The sequence below is a fragment of the Leptodactylus fuscus genome, chromosome 7 (assembly GCF_031893055.1).
Source record: "Leptodactylus fuscus isolate aLepFus1 chromosome 7, aLepFus1.hap2, whole genome shotgun sequence".
NCBI classification, from domain to species: domain Eukaryota; kingdom Metazoa; phylum Chordata; class Amphibia; order Anura; family Leptodactylidae; genus Leptodactylus; species Leptodactylus fuscus.
Genome location: NC_134271.1, coordinates 78,386,367 through 78,402,915, shown reverse-complemented (window position 1 = coordinate 78,402,915; position 16,549 = coordinate 78,386,367). Strand labels below are relative to the sequence as shown.

Below are 16,549 nucleotides of genomic sequence, written 5' to 3'. Positions count from 1 at the left end.
CACAGCATGTTATTTATACCTATGGAAACGCCAGTGGTTTCCCTACAGGTATAATTGAAACATAAAGTCAGCAGAAGAAACAGCTGCAGACTTTTTGTGAAAAGCACTGTGGAAAAAACGTGATGCGTTGCCACCATGGTTTTTCCCATATGCTTCTTTGCTGCAGGGTGCTATGTGGAGCCTTAGCCTAATGAGTGAATGTACCCTAAAGCATTGCGTAGAATAAGATTAACCCTTTAAGGATTCAGAGTAGTTTGTATGTTAATGCTTGGTGACTTTCATAGTTTTCTTCCCTGCCTTCCAAGATTCATAACTTTTTCATTTTTCTGTCGACATAGCTATGTGACGGCTTATTCTTTACATGATGAGTTGTACTTTAATTTTGCACCATTTTGGGGTACATATAATCTTTTTGTTAAAATTTTTTGGGAGTCTGTGTAAAAAAAAAAAAAAATTTCTACAATTTTTTTGCATTTTGTTTTTATAGTGTTCACTCTACATTAATCCATTGGGTCATTCCGATTACAGAGTTACCATATATATATATATATATATATATATATATATATATATATATATGGTATATATATATATATATATATATATATATATATATATATATATATGGTGTGTATATATATATATATATATATATATATATATATCCTATTAATATTATAAATGTGAAAGTTTGTGAGTTTGTGGGTTTGTGTGTTTGGATGTTTGCATGTTCAGATGTTTGTTCCTCAATCACGGAAAAACCGCTCCACCGATTTGGCTGAAATTTTCCACAAACATAGTTAATACACCCGATTAAACAATAGGCTACTTTTTGTCACAATAGCGCACATACGTTTTTCCCAGGACCCCCACAAAACCCAAACTCACACCACTATCTCTGCAATCTCACACACTTTGGACCCCGATTTGGATGAAATTTTCCACAAACATAGTCCCTACACTCGATTGCGCAATAGGCTACTTTTCGTCACAATAGCGCACATACGTTTTTCCCAGGACCCTTTGGATGTTGGGATGTTTGGCGGTCAATCACGCAACAACCGCTCCACCGATTTGGCTGAAATTTTCCACAAACATAGTCCCTACACTCGATTGCGCAATAGGCTACTTTTAGTCACAATAGCGCACATACGTTTTTCCCAGGACCCTTTGGATGTTCGGATGTTTGGCGGTCAATCACGCAAAAACCGCTCCACCGATTTGGCTGAAATTTTCCACAAACATAGTTATTACACTCGATTAAACAATAGGCTACTTTTCGTCACAATAGCGCACATACGTTTGTGCCAGGACCCCCACAAAACCCAAACTCACACCACCATCTCTGCAATCTCACACACTTTGGACCATAGCAAGCCACAAAATTCATATTGCCCTCTACAGCCTCGCCCCTAACCCCACACAATCTCATATACATATACTTTACCACTTTGCCCCTCACCTTAACGATTCTCTAGGAGGCGCTCTTTAACGCTCCGAAGCAGCCATGTTTGCCCCCACCACTCTGACAATCCGCGACACCGCCCACCCATGTCAATACCCCTAGGCGGTCTAATAAATGCAAAAAAAAAAGTTTAAAAAAAGTAAAAAAAAATATAAAAAAAATAAATAAAAAGGATTAAAAATTCAAATCACCCCCCTTTCCCTAGAACACATATAAAAGTAGTTAAAAATTGTGAAATACATACATGTTAGGTATCCGCGCGTCCTAAATCGCCCGCTCTACAAAGTTATACAAATATTTTTCCTGTTCAGTAAACGCCGTAGCGGGAAAAATGGTCAAAAGTGCCAAACTGCCATTTTTTCACTGTTTTGATTCTGCTAAAAATTTGAATAAAAAGTGATCAAAGCAATAACATTTCCCAAAAATGGTAGAACTACAAAGTACACCCGTTCCCGCAAAAAAAGACGCCCTATACATCCCCGTACACGCACGTATAAAAAAGTTACGGCTGTTGGAATATGGCGACTTTTCAAAAAATAATTTTTTTAACACAGTTTTGGATTTTTTTTAAGGGGTCAAAATGTAAATAAAACCATATAAATTTGCTATCCCCGGAATCGTAACAAAGCACAGAATACATGGGACATGTCATTTTGGTTGCACAGTGAACGCCGTAAAACCAAAGCCCGTAAGAAAGTCGCAGAAATGCATTTTTTCTTCAAATCCACCCCATTCTGAATTTTTTCCCTGCTTCCCAGTACTTTATATAGAATAAATAATGGTGGCATCATGAAGAAAAATTTGTCCCAGGAAAAATTAAGACCTCATATGGCTCTGGGAGCGGAGAAATAAAAAAGTTATGGGGTTTAGAAGGAGGGGAGTCAAAAACGAAAATCAAAAAATGCCATCGGCGGGAAAGGGTTAACTTCAAATACTTCTGTCCCAAAGTCACTATGTAAAGTTTCTCACAACACAATATATAGCAGCTCAAATACAAATTAGCTTCAACACAAAAGTCTCACGTATTCTCAGAATTACAGCAAAAACAAGATACAAACTTACATTTCATATCCCATACCATATACACAGTACGAAAACCTTACCCCCGCCTGTATATACCCACTTCTACAATCACCGCAGACGAAGTCGCGGGTACCAGCTAGTATATATATATATATATATATATATATATATATATATATATATATATATATATATAGTTTTGTGTATATATATATATATATATATATATATATATATATAGTTTTGTATATATATAGTTTTTATCATGTGTTACTGCTTTTACAAATAAAACGTCACTTTGATTGACTGGGATCACCGTATTCTGACGCCTATACCGTATTTTTCGGACTATAAGACGCACCCAGGTTTTAGAGGAGAAAAATAGGGAAAAAAAATTTTCAGGCAAAAAATGGTAAAATATTTAATGTATGGGAGTTGTAGTTTTGGAACAGCTGCAAGGCCACATTGACAGGTGACCCTGCAGCTGTACGGGGATGTATAGGGCGTTTTTTTTGTGGGGCCAGGTGTACTTTTTAGATATACCATTTTGGGAAATGTTTATTGCTTAGATCACCTTTATTTAATTCAGAGGCAAAACAGAGAGAAAAACCCGGCGGTTTAGCACTTTTCATTTTGACGTTCACTGTACATAAAAATATTAGTAGACCGGGCATTTTCAGACACAGGGATACCTAATGTGTATGTTTCACAGTAATGTTATACTTTTATATGTATTCTAGGGGGCTTGAACCTGCAATCATTTGATTGCAAGTCCCATAGACGGCAATACAAGTGTATTGCCGTCTATGGGAGATTCTATACATTGTTATCGCGGAGGGTCATAGACCAGCCGCGATAGTAATATATATCTATGACAGGCCTCGGAGCCTTCATTAGGCTCCTGGCTGTCATCGGAACAGGTCGGCTCCTGCGGCCTCGCCGTGCAGGAGCCGGCCTGCATCACTAAAGGTATGGGGCCGGTGGGGAGGGGGCTAACTGACTGCCGGGACGTGTGGAGGAGGAGTGGGTTTGCAGCATGGCCGCGCTTCCACCGCTGGTTTTCTTCAGCGGCAGGAGCGTGGCAATCTGCAGGCCCCGGCAGCTAAGACAGTCCCCGGCATCTGCTGTAATAGACCGGCGGATGCCGGGGAGTGTCTTAGCTGCCGGGGCCTGCAGTATTGTCACACTCCTGCCGCTGAAGAAAACCAGCGGTGGCAGTAGCGCGGCAATCTGCAGGCCCCGGCAGCTAAGACACTCCCCGGTATCCGCCGGTCTGTTACAGCAGATGCCGGGGACTGTCTTAGCTGCTGGGGCCTGCAGATTGCCGCGCTACTGCCGCTGAAGAAAACCAGCGGTGGCAGTAGCGTGGCCATCCCACATTCAGACTATAAGACGCACCCTCATTTTCCTCCGAAATTTGGGGGAAAAAAAGTCCGAAAAATACGGTAACTTTTTTTGTACTGTTTTGTTGATATGTAAGGGCTCTTTATTTGTGAGGCAAATTGTAGTTATTATTGTTACCAATGTTTGGTATGTATGTCTTTGGGGGAAGCAAGATGACCAAAATATGTTAATTTGCAGTGTTCACTATACAGGATAAATAAGGCTATTTTTGGATGATGTAGACTTGCACACACATAGGGATAGCTAACATGTTTGTTTATTTTTTATGGGGTTTTTTAATTAAATGTGTTTTTTTAACTTTTTATTTGTTTATTTTTTATTCATTTTTAACTTTTTTTTTATTTTTATACCTGTGATCTGTGATAAAAATGCATTGTATTGTAACACATTGCACATAGGCTCCCTACGTGTAACAAGGAGTGGCAGTTAGGAGGCTGTTGCTCGGTCTTGTGGCTGTCACGGCAACTTCTCACACCTCTTCGATATCACGGGGATCCTAGGGATGCCGTTCTTGCCCATGGATGCCGTGATCGCTATTGATCACAGTATTCCTGGGGTTAATCCGCTGGAGTTAGAGTATTTTCTGACTGTTGCGGCTAGTCCCAGATCTTGACAGTTTAATACAGCTGTGTGCTGGAAGTAATGTCACAGGCACAGCTCCTGTGCCTGCAGTATTATAGCGCCATACTATTACGACAATGAGCATTAACTATACACTCAATGTGACATAATAATATGGTACAGAGTGGTAAGGGGTTACATAAAACCTCATTGGCCTGTAAAACACTATTTATTTTCAGTTTCTGAAATTTGTGGCTTCAGCCTAAGGAGTGGATTGAACAGAAGACAGAAGTATAAGAGCTTCCTATATATTTCCCATTCCTTTTATAGCCACTCCTGGATTTGACTTTAAAAAAAAAAAAAAGTGCAATGTGGGGGCTCAGCCTAATAACAAAAACTCTTTGCACACACCCAAGTTATAACTGTTAACGCAGTCTGTACGGGCATGAATAGTTATTTATTGTATGTTTTTTGGTCACTTTTTTTCTGTTTATAAGGGTTGAAAAAGCCAAATTAATTCCACTGTGATCTATTGTGGTTACACGGAAAGGCTAGGTTCACGCCAGAGCCTGTATTCCATTCTAAGTTTCCATCCCTGAACCCACTAAAAAAAATGCAAGCAGGACTTTTCTCTCCGCATTTTTCTGCTTTTTTTCTGTGCACAAACCCACCGGGCTCCATTATGGTCTATGGGGTCTGCGGGTTTTCACGGGTAACTGCTTTTTAAGCGAGTTAGGTCTTCAAGCGGACTCGACAAACGGAAACCCAGGCGCAAATGTGAATTTTGCGTCAAACATGCAGTGGTTGATGTGGGGGCTGGTGGTGATGGTGAATACATTTGTACAGCAGCACAGGAAGCAATGACTTCAGAGCTGTACACAGCCACACATCCTCACCTAGAGCCAAGTCACTGAGCCTTGGCAACAAACAATGCCCTGATAATAGAACAGTAACCTGCTTCTCAGGGGACTGGACATAAAGGCCCTCAGCCAAGGCAGCCTTACTATGTGCCTTAATAGAAAATACATGTGGGACAAAGCAAGGGTGTGATATTTTCTATGGCAGTGATAACAAGTAATATGGTAAAGCCTAGGGAATAGAGAGTCCATAATATATCTGACCCTCACTCATTCTTTCCCACCAGTGTATAGATTCAATACTAGAGCACTAGCACACTGAACATGTCAGGTCCCCAGAGAGGAATCAGTGCTCAGTGTTTAGAATAAGTGTGACCTCATACATCTACCTGTACACACACCTGAAAGGGAGGAGCGCTCACCGGAATCTGTCCAGACACGACAGGTAAAGGACAAAGAACAATATGAAAATAAATTAGAGAGCAGTGCACAAAATATACGACAATGTACATTGCACGGATAGGCAGACTGTGCACTCTATCCCTTCCCAAGACTGCATTGTGTAAACTCCTCTCTTCTAGAATCTGTCTAGTATTCTATTCCAGAGACCATGCAGTGTAGCCTCTTCTCTGCAAGAAAACGTGCAGTGTAACCCCTTCTTTCCCAGAGCCTGTGTAGTGTAGCCTCTTCTCTTCAAGAGACTGTGCAGTGTAGAGCTATCTATTCTAGGCACTGTACAGTGTAGAATAGTCTTTTCCAGAAACTGTGCTGTTTTATCCCATCTTTTCCAGAAATTGTGCTGTGTTATCCCATCTTTTCCAGAAACTGTGCTGTTTTATCCCGTCTTTTCCAGAGACTCTGCAGTGCAGCCTATTCTCTTCAAGAGACTGTGCAGTGTAGATCCATTCTAGGCACTGTACAGTGTAGCGCAATCTTTTTCAGAAACTGTGCAGTGTAACCCTTCTTTTCCAGAGACTGTGCAGTGTAGCCTCTTCTCTTCAAGAGACTGTACAGTGTAAACCTATCTATTCTAGGCACTGTACAGTGTAATCCCTTCTCTTCCAGAAACTGTGTTGTACTATCCCTTCTTTCCCAGAAACTGTGCAATGTAACCCCCTACTATTTTAGAAATTCTGCAGTCTAACCCATTTTCTAACATAGAATGTGCACATAATCCCCTTTCTTCTATAGAATTTGCAGTGTGGTAACTTTTCGACAGAGATTGTGCAGTGTAACCACTTCCCTGCCAGACACAGTGAAGTATAACCCCTTCCCTGCCAGAGTCTGTGTAATGGGGCCCTCCCCAGACAGAGCTGTCGTTGTCCTTGTGTCTTTTGCATTGTTGGTGTCAGTGAAAGGCTCCCCCCACCCCTCCTCCTTCTGCAAACATTAACAAAGGTTCTTTTCTCCTACAGCTTCAGTGCCCGGATCACCCTGGAGGATCAGTCACCATGTCCTTGCTGTTCCTGCTGCTACTTCTATATGGTATGTTTTGCCATTCTCCCTGGACCACTCCACCTGCTCCTTAAATAAATTGTCCCCAAATATTGCCCCTTCACCTACATGCTAAACTCTTACCTCTGCACTTGATATACTGCCCTTCCAAAAACTGCCCCATACACTCCATCCAACTATACCTCACTTACTGCCCCATGCACTCCATCCACCTATACCTACCTCACTTACTGCCCCATGCACTCCATCCAACTATACCTACCTCAGTTACTGCCCTATGTACTCCATCCACCTATACCTTACGTAATGATCCATGTACTCCATCCACCTATACCTATCTTACTTACTGCCCCATGTACTCCATCCACCTATATCTCACATAATGATCCATGTACTCCATCCACCTATACCTCACATAATGATCCATGTACTCCATCCACCTATACCTCACTTACTGGCCCATGTACTCCATCCACCTATACCTCACGTAATGATCCATGTACTCCATCCACCTATACCTATCTTACTTACTGCCCCATGTACTCCATCCACCTATATCTCACATAATGATCCATGTACTCCATCCACCTATACCTCACATAATGATCCATGTACTCCATCCACCTATACCTCACTTACTGGCCCATGTACTCCATCCACCTATACCTCACGTAATGATCCATGTACTCCATCCACTTATACCTCACTTACTGCCCCATGCACTCCATCCACCTATGCCTCTGTATCTCTGTACCCCTGAGCCTCTGTATCTAAACCTATCCTGCATGATTCTGTCTGCTCAACTATATATATGTAGTCCCCCCAAGTGTGAAACAGTCTGCTGAGTCTGTGTTTCTATTCCTATCTTGTGCAGAACTTTCTACTGAGCCCCTATATCTAATCTGCCTGTGTGTGATACTGTCTGCTGAATACTATACTTAATTCTAGCTTGTGCGACAATGAATGCTAAGCCAATGTATCTAAGCCTATGTAGTGAGAAAAATGTCTTCTGAGCTACTATATCTAATTCTATCATGTGGGATCATATCTGTGTCGTTACTTAATCTATTTCTATTATGTCTAATGGTGTCTGCTGTTGTATCTAATCTTCTCATGTGTGATCCAATAACTCATGATTCTGTCTTTGTATCTAAACATATTATGCAGGATACGGTATGCTGAGCCTTTGTATCTAAACATATTATGTAGGATGCTGACTCTTCATTTGCTATATCAAATCCTATCATTTGTTATACTATCTGCCGAGCCACTGTATCTAAGCCTGTCATGTGTGACATTATCTAATGATCTGTTGTATCTAATATCTAATCATGCCCGATACTGTCTGCTGAGTCAGTGTATGTGATCCTACTGTGTGTGATACTGTCTGCTGATCTGTGTATCTAATATTTCTAGGTGTAATATTATGTGAGCCATTTTATCTAAACCTAATATGTGTAATACTGTTTGCTGAGCTGGTGTATCTAATCCTATTCAGTATGATTCTATCTGCTGAGCTGTATCTAATCCCATCATGTGTAATACTTTCTACTTAACTGATGTATCTAATGCTGCCATGTGGGATACTGTTTGATAAATTTCTGTATTTAATCTTATTCTACTGATGTACTAGATCTAAACCTATAAGGTGTGATACTATCTCCTACATATCTAACTGTCCTGTTTAATATTGTTTGCTGAGCTCATGTATCTAACCTTAACATGTTTATTACTATCTGTTAAGATTCTATATCTGATCCCATCGTGTGATACTGCTCACTAAACTTCTGTATCTATTCCTATTCTGTGTGATACTGTTTGCTGAGCTGCTGTATCTATTTCTAGTATATGTGACGCTGTGTCCTGAATTACTGTATCTAAGTCTAGTCTGTGTGATACTGTCTTCTGAGATGCATCTGCTCCAGTCATGTGTGGTATGGTCTGCTAAGGTTCTTTGTCTGTTTCTATCATATAAGATGCTGTGTGCTATGCTGCTGTATTTAATCTTATAATGTGCGATACTTCCTCAGACAACCATCCCTACATTCCCCATCATGTAATGTCTCTTTGGTGTAGCGCTGTCTGAGCAGGCTGTGTCTTGCCGTAGTAATTCTAGTAAGATTTTTCTGAAATAGTGATATTGTAAGGAATTTCCTAACTATTCTGCTATATGAAACCAGACACATCTGACACAAAGTGAGAGAACCTGGGGGTGTCTGTGATATATTCACGGCACAAATTACATTGCCACCTCTATCGAAACTTCTCACTCTGACTGTGTGACTCCTATCCACGCTGCAAATCACTATGTACAGTACAAACCAGGAAAAAGCCACTGTGCCTGAGTGTGTCCTCCATCACCATAACATGAGTAAGGGGTCCTCCATTACTTCCTCACCTTCCTGTAGCTTGCCGCCTTTGAGATAAGTGTCATCTCCTCACCTTCCAGAACTCTGTAGCCTCCCCTAACTGCAGCCCCTCTGTGATATATATTATTAGGGGGCAGACTCCTCTCTTCAACTTCCAGAATCCCCTAGCCTCCTCTTCCTGTAGCCCCTCTGTGTTATATATTATTAGAGAACAGACCCCTCTCCTCACCTTCCAGAATCCCCTAGCCTCCTCTCTCTGTAATATATATATTATTAGATGACAGACCCCCTTTCCTCGCCTTCCAGAGTCCTGTAGTCTCCTCTCCCTTCAGCCCCTCTATAATGTAAATTATTAGAGGACAGACCCCTCTCCTCACCTTCCAGAATCCTGTAGCCTCCTCTTCCTGCAGCCCCTCTGTTATATACAATACAAACCAAAAGTTTGGACACACCTTCTCATTCAAAGAGTTTTCTGTATTTTTATGACTATGAAAATTGTAGATTCACACTGAAGGCATCAAAACTATGAATTAACACATGTGGAATTATATACTTAACAAAAAAAAGTGTGAAACAACTGAAATATGTCTTATATTCTAGGTTCTTCAAAGTAGCCACCTTTTGCTTTGATTCCTGCTTTGCACACTCTTGGCATTCTCTTGATGAACTTCAAGAGGTAGTCACCTGAAATGGTTTTCACTTCACAGGTGTGCTTTGTCAGGTTTAATAAGTGAGATTTCTTGACTTATAAATGGGGTTGGGACCATCAGTTGTGTTGTGCAGAAGTCAGGTGGATACACAGCTGATAGTCCTACTGAATAGACTGTTAGAATTTGTATTATGGCAAGAAAAAAGCAGTAAATAAAAACGAGTGGCCATCATTACTTTAAGAAATGAAGGTCAGTCAGTCTGAAAATTTGGGAAAACATTGAAAGTGTCCCCAAGTGCAGCTCCAAAAACCATCAAGTGCTACAAAGAAACTGGCTCACATGAGGACTGCCCCAGGAAAGGAAGACCAAGAGTCACCTCTGCCACACAGAGTTCTAGCAGCAGACACATCTCTACAACAACTGTTAAGAGGAGACTTTGTGCAGCAGGCCTTTATGAGAAAATAGCTGCTAGAAAACCACTGCTAAGGACAGGCAACAAGCAGAAGAGACTTGTTTGGGCTAAAGAACACAAGGAATGGACATTAGACCAGTGGAAATCTGTGCTTTGGTCTGATGAGTCCAAATTTGAGATCTTTGGTTCCAACCACCATGTCTTTGTGCAACGCAGAAAAGGTGAACGGATGGACTCTACATGCCTGGTTGCCACCGTGAAGCATGGAGGAGGAGGTGTGATGGTGTAGGGGTGCTTTGCTGGTGACCCTGTTTATTCAAAATTGAAGACATACTGAACCAGCATGGCTACCACAGAATCTTGCAGCGGCATGCTATTCCTTCTGGTTTGCATTTAGTTGGACCATCATTTAATAGGACAATGACCCCAAACACACCTCCAGGCTGTGTAAGGGCCATTTGACCAAGAAGGAGAGTGATGGGGTGCTACGCCAGATGACCTGGCCTCCACAGTCACCAGACCTGAACCCAATCGAGATGGTTTGGAGTGACCTGGACCGCAGACGGAAGGCAAAGGAGCCAACAAGTTCTAAGCATCTCTGGGAACTCCTTCAAGACTGTTGGAAGGCCATTTCAGGTGACTACCTCTTGAAGCTCATCACGAGAATGCCAAGAGTGTGCGAAGCAGTAATCAAAGCAAAAGGTGGCTACTTTGAAGAACCTAGAATATAAGACATATTTTCAGTTGTTTCACACTTTTTTGTTAAGTATATAATCCCACATGTGATAATTCATAGTTTTGATGCCTTCAGTGTGAATCTACAATTTTCATAGTCATGAAAATATGGAAAACTCTTTAAATGAGAAGGTGAGTCCAAACTTTTGGTCTGTACTGTATATTATTAGAGGATAGACCCCTCTCCTCACCTTCCAGAATCAAGTAGCCTCGTCTCCCTGCAGCCCCTCTATAATGTATATTAGATGGCAATGTCATCTCCTCACCTTCCAGGATCCTGTAGTATCCACAAACAACAAAGTAGCACATCTTTGGTGCAAATCCTACCCGCATGGCAAAGATGCATCACTTGTTTGCCCGTTTTCTGATATACATGTGAGAGTAAATTTCCGCCATTGGCTAGAGTCTGAAATTGTAACAAGGTTTTAGATGAAAATCATGAGGAATTGGAACACAAAGATTAAGACTTTTTTTTTCACAGAAAACTGAAAATCCTGTTAGGCTAATGCCCCACGTCGTGGGCCGCAGAATTTAGCGCTGTGAGAAAATGTTTATCTGTCACAGTTTTTCCCGGAGCACTTTTTTAAGAATTAGCTTCCATGACCTATGACTCATGTTTTTTGTATCTCAGGAGTTGTTCCAGGCACACAAGGGCTATCACTGTGTGGATGGAGGAAGCAGGAGAGTGGTGGAAACACCATGCGATATTCTAATGGCTCTGGAGAAGATACGTTGACCGTGGTGAACACACCAGAGGCTCTGTTCGTGCTTTCCCCTTTTCTGTTCTCTGATGACATCATTTTGCAATCACAGCCTGGCCTCTATGTATTCTGTGTGCACTGGATACCTGCACTGCGCGTTTTTAACTTTACATATGGAGTGACCAAATCCAGATCATGGAATGTGCCAGCAAGCTTACCGACCAGAAGTAACCTGCTTCAGGCAACACCACCATCATATACCTGCAACTCCAGCTACATGCTTATTAATGTTACCATCAATGGACAACCAGCTGCCAATTCCTGCAGCTTCAACTTCCCTCTCCACGTCTCAGACACAGGTAATACCGCACCCATGGGGAAGGTGGGTGTAATGATCACTAATAATAATAATACATTTTTATTAGCAGAACATGTTATACAAATATTTATTTAGCAGAACATATTATACAAATATTGTATATTATAGTGTAACAAATGATTAACTTATCTTACAATAGTAGGGGGGGTCCTGCTCACAAAAGCTTACAATCTATGAGAAATTCGGGGTGACACGAGTTTTAGAGGGCTTGCTTGGTACAAAGATCCAGCTATCTTTTAATAAATATGGTCATATACATGAAGCTGTATGAGCCAGTCACCAGCTGGTATCTCTAAATATACAGGTACTAAGGGCATGGAGTGCAAGGTAACTTCAGTATGGAGTGGTCAGATTCTGAGGAACATGGTACAAAAGATAATTTAGGATATGAAATTCTTCATATAAACTAGACGATCAGATGGATATGTTGCAAACGTGTGAGGTTTCTTAGTAGACAAATAGCAATCTAGACATGGTAACCATGTGTATAGTTTCAGTCTAATACAACAAAGCTTCATCAGACACGGATTACACCAAAAGCAGTTTGCTGGTAAGTGAAAGATGTGATGGAGTTGGCTATCCTGCAGCCATGTGAGTTCTGCCATGTTTCATGGTATTTTTCATTTACTTCCCAACTACTTCTGGTGCAATCCGTGTCTGATGAAGGTCTTTTGTATTAGACTGAAATGTTATATAAGATTACCATGCCTGGCTTGCTATCTCTCTACTAATAAAACTTCACACGTTCGCAACTCATCCATCTTCCTTTCTTTCATCCTTCCTTCCTCTCTATTTTGTTTTCCTCTTTCTCACGTTCTCGCCATCTCTGGTGGTGATATGCATACTGTCTCTCTATATTTTACTATAATTGTTAGAGGTTTACTATTTCCTGTTTCTGTCTATGATGTCACATCTTGGTGATTGTTTTGTAACCACCTACACAACTTTCCTCCCACACAACCTGCCTGTTTGTGATGTGACTTCTTTCTAAAATCCCTTGATCTATTTTATTCATCAATGCTCAGAATTGGTTTCCACATCTGCACTTCAGGTGGTGAAAGCAATATGCTTATTCTTGGACCCCCCCTCCCCCATTCATGTCAGGAATACAGAGTCTAGTACTGGTTGACTAACTATTGCAAACAACCAATCTTTCAAAGGTAGAAAACAAAGGAAACTGAAAGGAATACTCAACATGAAATGAGAGATAAAACATAGTACCTTTATTAATGAAAAAGTAAAAAAATAAGGAGGATCGCTACCAACAGAAAAAAGTGAATCCTGTTCTGGTACTGATCCGTGATAAATAACAGAGTATGTCGAGTAAATCATGCATATAAGTTATAAATAAAGGCTATGAGAATAAATATGCGGCACAGAGAATAAAAGTATATAACATATAACCCAACAGTGAGGAACTAATTGCATATGCAACGTTCAGGGATTGTTAAACGTTGAAACGCATGAAACAATTTCTAAGTCTCAATGTAAGTGCACAGCAAGTATGTAATAAACAGCATGAATTCAGACATAGCAAAATGTTAGAGTCATAAGAACACATACCCATAATGACCGTGCAACAAGGAACCAGGACCAAGGGAAACCCTACCCCAACGCGCGTTTCGGCGCTGCCTTCTTCGTTTCATGCTATAGCGACATTACTACTTTTAGCTTACTTACCCTAGGTATATCACTTCACTGTCTTTGTGCTCATGATTTTCACTGTTTATATTCAGTTTGGCACTCTCCTCCTTTTTCCATTATATGTTTAACAATCCCTGAACGTTGCATACGCAATAAGTTCCTCACTGTTGGGTTATATGTTATATACTTTTATTCTCTGTGCCGCATATTTATTCTCATAGCCTTTATTTATAACTTATATGCATGATTTACTCGTCATACCCTGTTATTTATTACGGATCAGTACCAGAACAGGATTCCCTTTTTTCTGTTGGTAGCTATCCTCCCTATTTTTTACTTTTTCATTAATAAAGGTATTATGTTCTATCTCTCATTTCATGTCGAGTATTCCTTTGTTTTCTAGTTTTGTCCATTGTTCTGATTTAGGAATACACTTTGTGACCCATACAGAAAGAACTTGGTATGTTTTCATGATTTTGTTGTTCCTTTGATGTCATGCTTGTAGTTTACCAAACTTTCAAAGGACTGAAAGAGGGATAAAATGTCCTGTGCTATCTGCGTCACAGCAAATTTAGCTCAACCCACCTCTACTTTGACTCTGTCCATTCCCATCCATTTCTGTTTGTGCCGCCACACAGTATAACCCCCTACAGTCACCCTGACATGGTATGCTCAATCAATATAATGTACCTTCCAGCCTTCCTCCACAGTATAAAGTTCCTCTTCTAGTGCACCCATTCCACCCAAAGTTTATTGTCCCCCTCCAGCTGCACCCACAGTATTCGGTTCCTCTCCAGTTGCCCCCACAGTTTAATGTACTCTTCCAGCTGATCCCTGCTTCACCATTGCAGTCAACTCATCTGCGTCCTATGGTAACAGATAAGTTGATGCCGAAACATATCTCCTAGCACAGTACTTGTTTATGGTGTCCTAGTCTACTAGGGGAGATGCTGACCCATCATTTTAGAGAAACTCATATAATTGTGCTGGGTCAGTATGGCTGGAGACAGGGTCATAGCCAGTATGTGGTAAAGTGTCATAACTTAGGAGTTCTACAAAAAGTGTCTATATAAAATAAACTAATTTGGATCAATTTTTATCTGGTACTAGCAGGAGGACCCGGCTTTGCACGGGTATATTTCATTTTTTGGTTTGTGTAATGGCCCCATAAGAATTGCCCAGTTTTGCACTGGTCTATTTTGTATGTCGTTTGTGTGTATGTTCATAAGCGTCATATGATCATATGTAGCTCAGTTTGAATATCTGTGAAAAACCTGCAATCAGTTGTTGTGGATACCTGAACAGTGTACAGCATATGTGTACAGCGCCCTGCTCCTTTAAAGCTGATCTATAGCAGCAAAGAAAAATGGCTGGGTTGCTATGGAAACCTGGAGTAAAGCTCTGCTGTGTGATACTGTGTGCTGAGCCGTGTATCTAATCCTCTGCCATGTGGTACTATGTGATGAGCCTTGTATCTAATCCTCTGCTGTGTGATACTGTGTGCTGAGCCGTGTATCTAATCCTCTGCCGTGTGATACTGTGTGCTGAGCCGTGTATCTACTCCTCCGATGTGTGATACTGTATGCTGTGCTTTGTATCTAATCCTCTGATGGTTGATATCAATGTTGGATACACCTGGAGTAATGCTGTGTGCATGTGGACTGACCGTGTGTATGGCAGTTGGAATATGAGTGAAAGACCTGCAGGTTTGTATTGGCTAATGCAGGTCATTGTTTTGGGAATACTGTATCTCAGGAACAGTATGTCCGAGAGAGTTGAGGCCCCGTCTAAAACCTTTTAGAATACACGGGATGTATCTTTGTACCCAGTTTGGTGAAGATCGGCCCATTCGTTTGGTCGCACATAGAAGACAGATGGACGGACAGACAAGCAGACAGAAACTCATTTTTATGTATATAAGAGAAGAGATACTACAATTCTGTGTCCTAAAAAAAGATTGATAGAAACTGACTCTAACATTGAATCTGTATAAATGAATGGCCGTCTTTTTGCATCCCTTTGTTCATCCTTTAAAACAGATTTGCTAAATGTTGTTTCTAATGTGATGTGCATGGCCTGTTTTCTGTAGGATGGTGCACTGTGCATGTACAACGTCTGGGATCAGGCAATTTGTACAAAATTTGACTATTATCCAATATGGCTGGAGAGGAACATGTGAGTTTCTGTGACAACAGGAGTAGACAGTGTACCCAAACTGATGAAGGAGGACTCTGTGACCATAGGAGGGTACAGTGCTTTAACACCAGTAATAATGGGGAGAAGGGTTAGGCTCCCTTATAATTCCCAAGAACAATGGCCGATATTTGCCCCTCTGCGATCACTCACTTGCGCCTTAGCTGTCAGTTGCTGCTTAGCAGTCCTCTAACTGTCCGGGCGGCTGTGGCGTTGCTTATGCAGTTGGTCACATTTTCCTTTGCTTTTATCTTGAAGTGAATGTGAATATTTTCTTCTCATGCTTTCTGCCCAGGAAGTACACTGTGTTAGAACATGTTATTGTTGAGCAAAGAAGGTCAGATACCCCCTTCCCCTCTGATACCAGATCACATGATTTCTGCTACCGCAGTCACTTATTACTATTGTTAATGATTTGTCATTAATAGTCACACAGTGTAAGATACCCCTCCCCCACTATCCTTAGTAGCATGCATTTTTCTCAAACTGTATTTTGCCTCATGTCAGGTGCTTGTCCTCTAAATAAAGGGCTGGCATGGACACAGATTACTTCTTCCAGAGAAAGTTTAACATTATCTCCATGGGGAGGAGGCGCCGCTACTGGGCACTTTTACTGAATTGATGGAATTTCAGTTATCTGAAATCTGTGCCAAGGGCAAAGTCCTCCACATCCTCCCCTCCCCACAACAGGGCATTATGTG

General features: G+C 41.1%; 1 protein-coding gene across 3 annotated transcripts in view; it reads left to right on the top strand.

The window, feature by feature from the left end:
• LOC142213766 (adhesion G-protein coupled receptor G1-like) overlaps positions 1-16,549 on the top strand; it is a 46,384-nt gene that overhangs the window by 17,030 nt on the left and 12,805 nt on the right. For 2 of the 3 annotated variants that reach the window (XM_075282242.1, XM_075282243.1), the window contains exons 2-3: positions 6,726-6,795; positions 11,563-11,991. In XM_075282242.1, coding sequence (XP_075138343.1) covers positions 6,762-6,795; positions 11,563-11,991 — 463 coding nt within the window. In that variant the 5' untranslated portion in view covers positions 6,726-6,761. Of the gene's footprint in view, positions 1-5,711; positions 5,756-6,725; positions 6,796-11,562; positions 11,992-16,549 lie in introns of those variants that run through there. The other variant, XM_075282245.1, reaches the window with a different exon arrangement.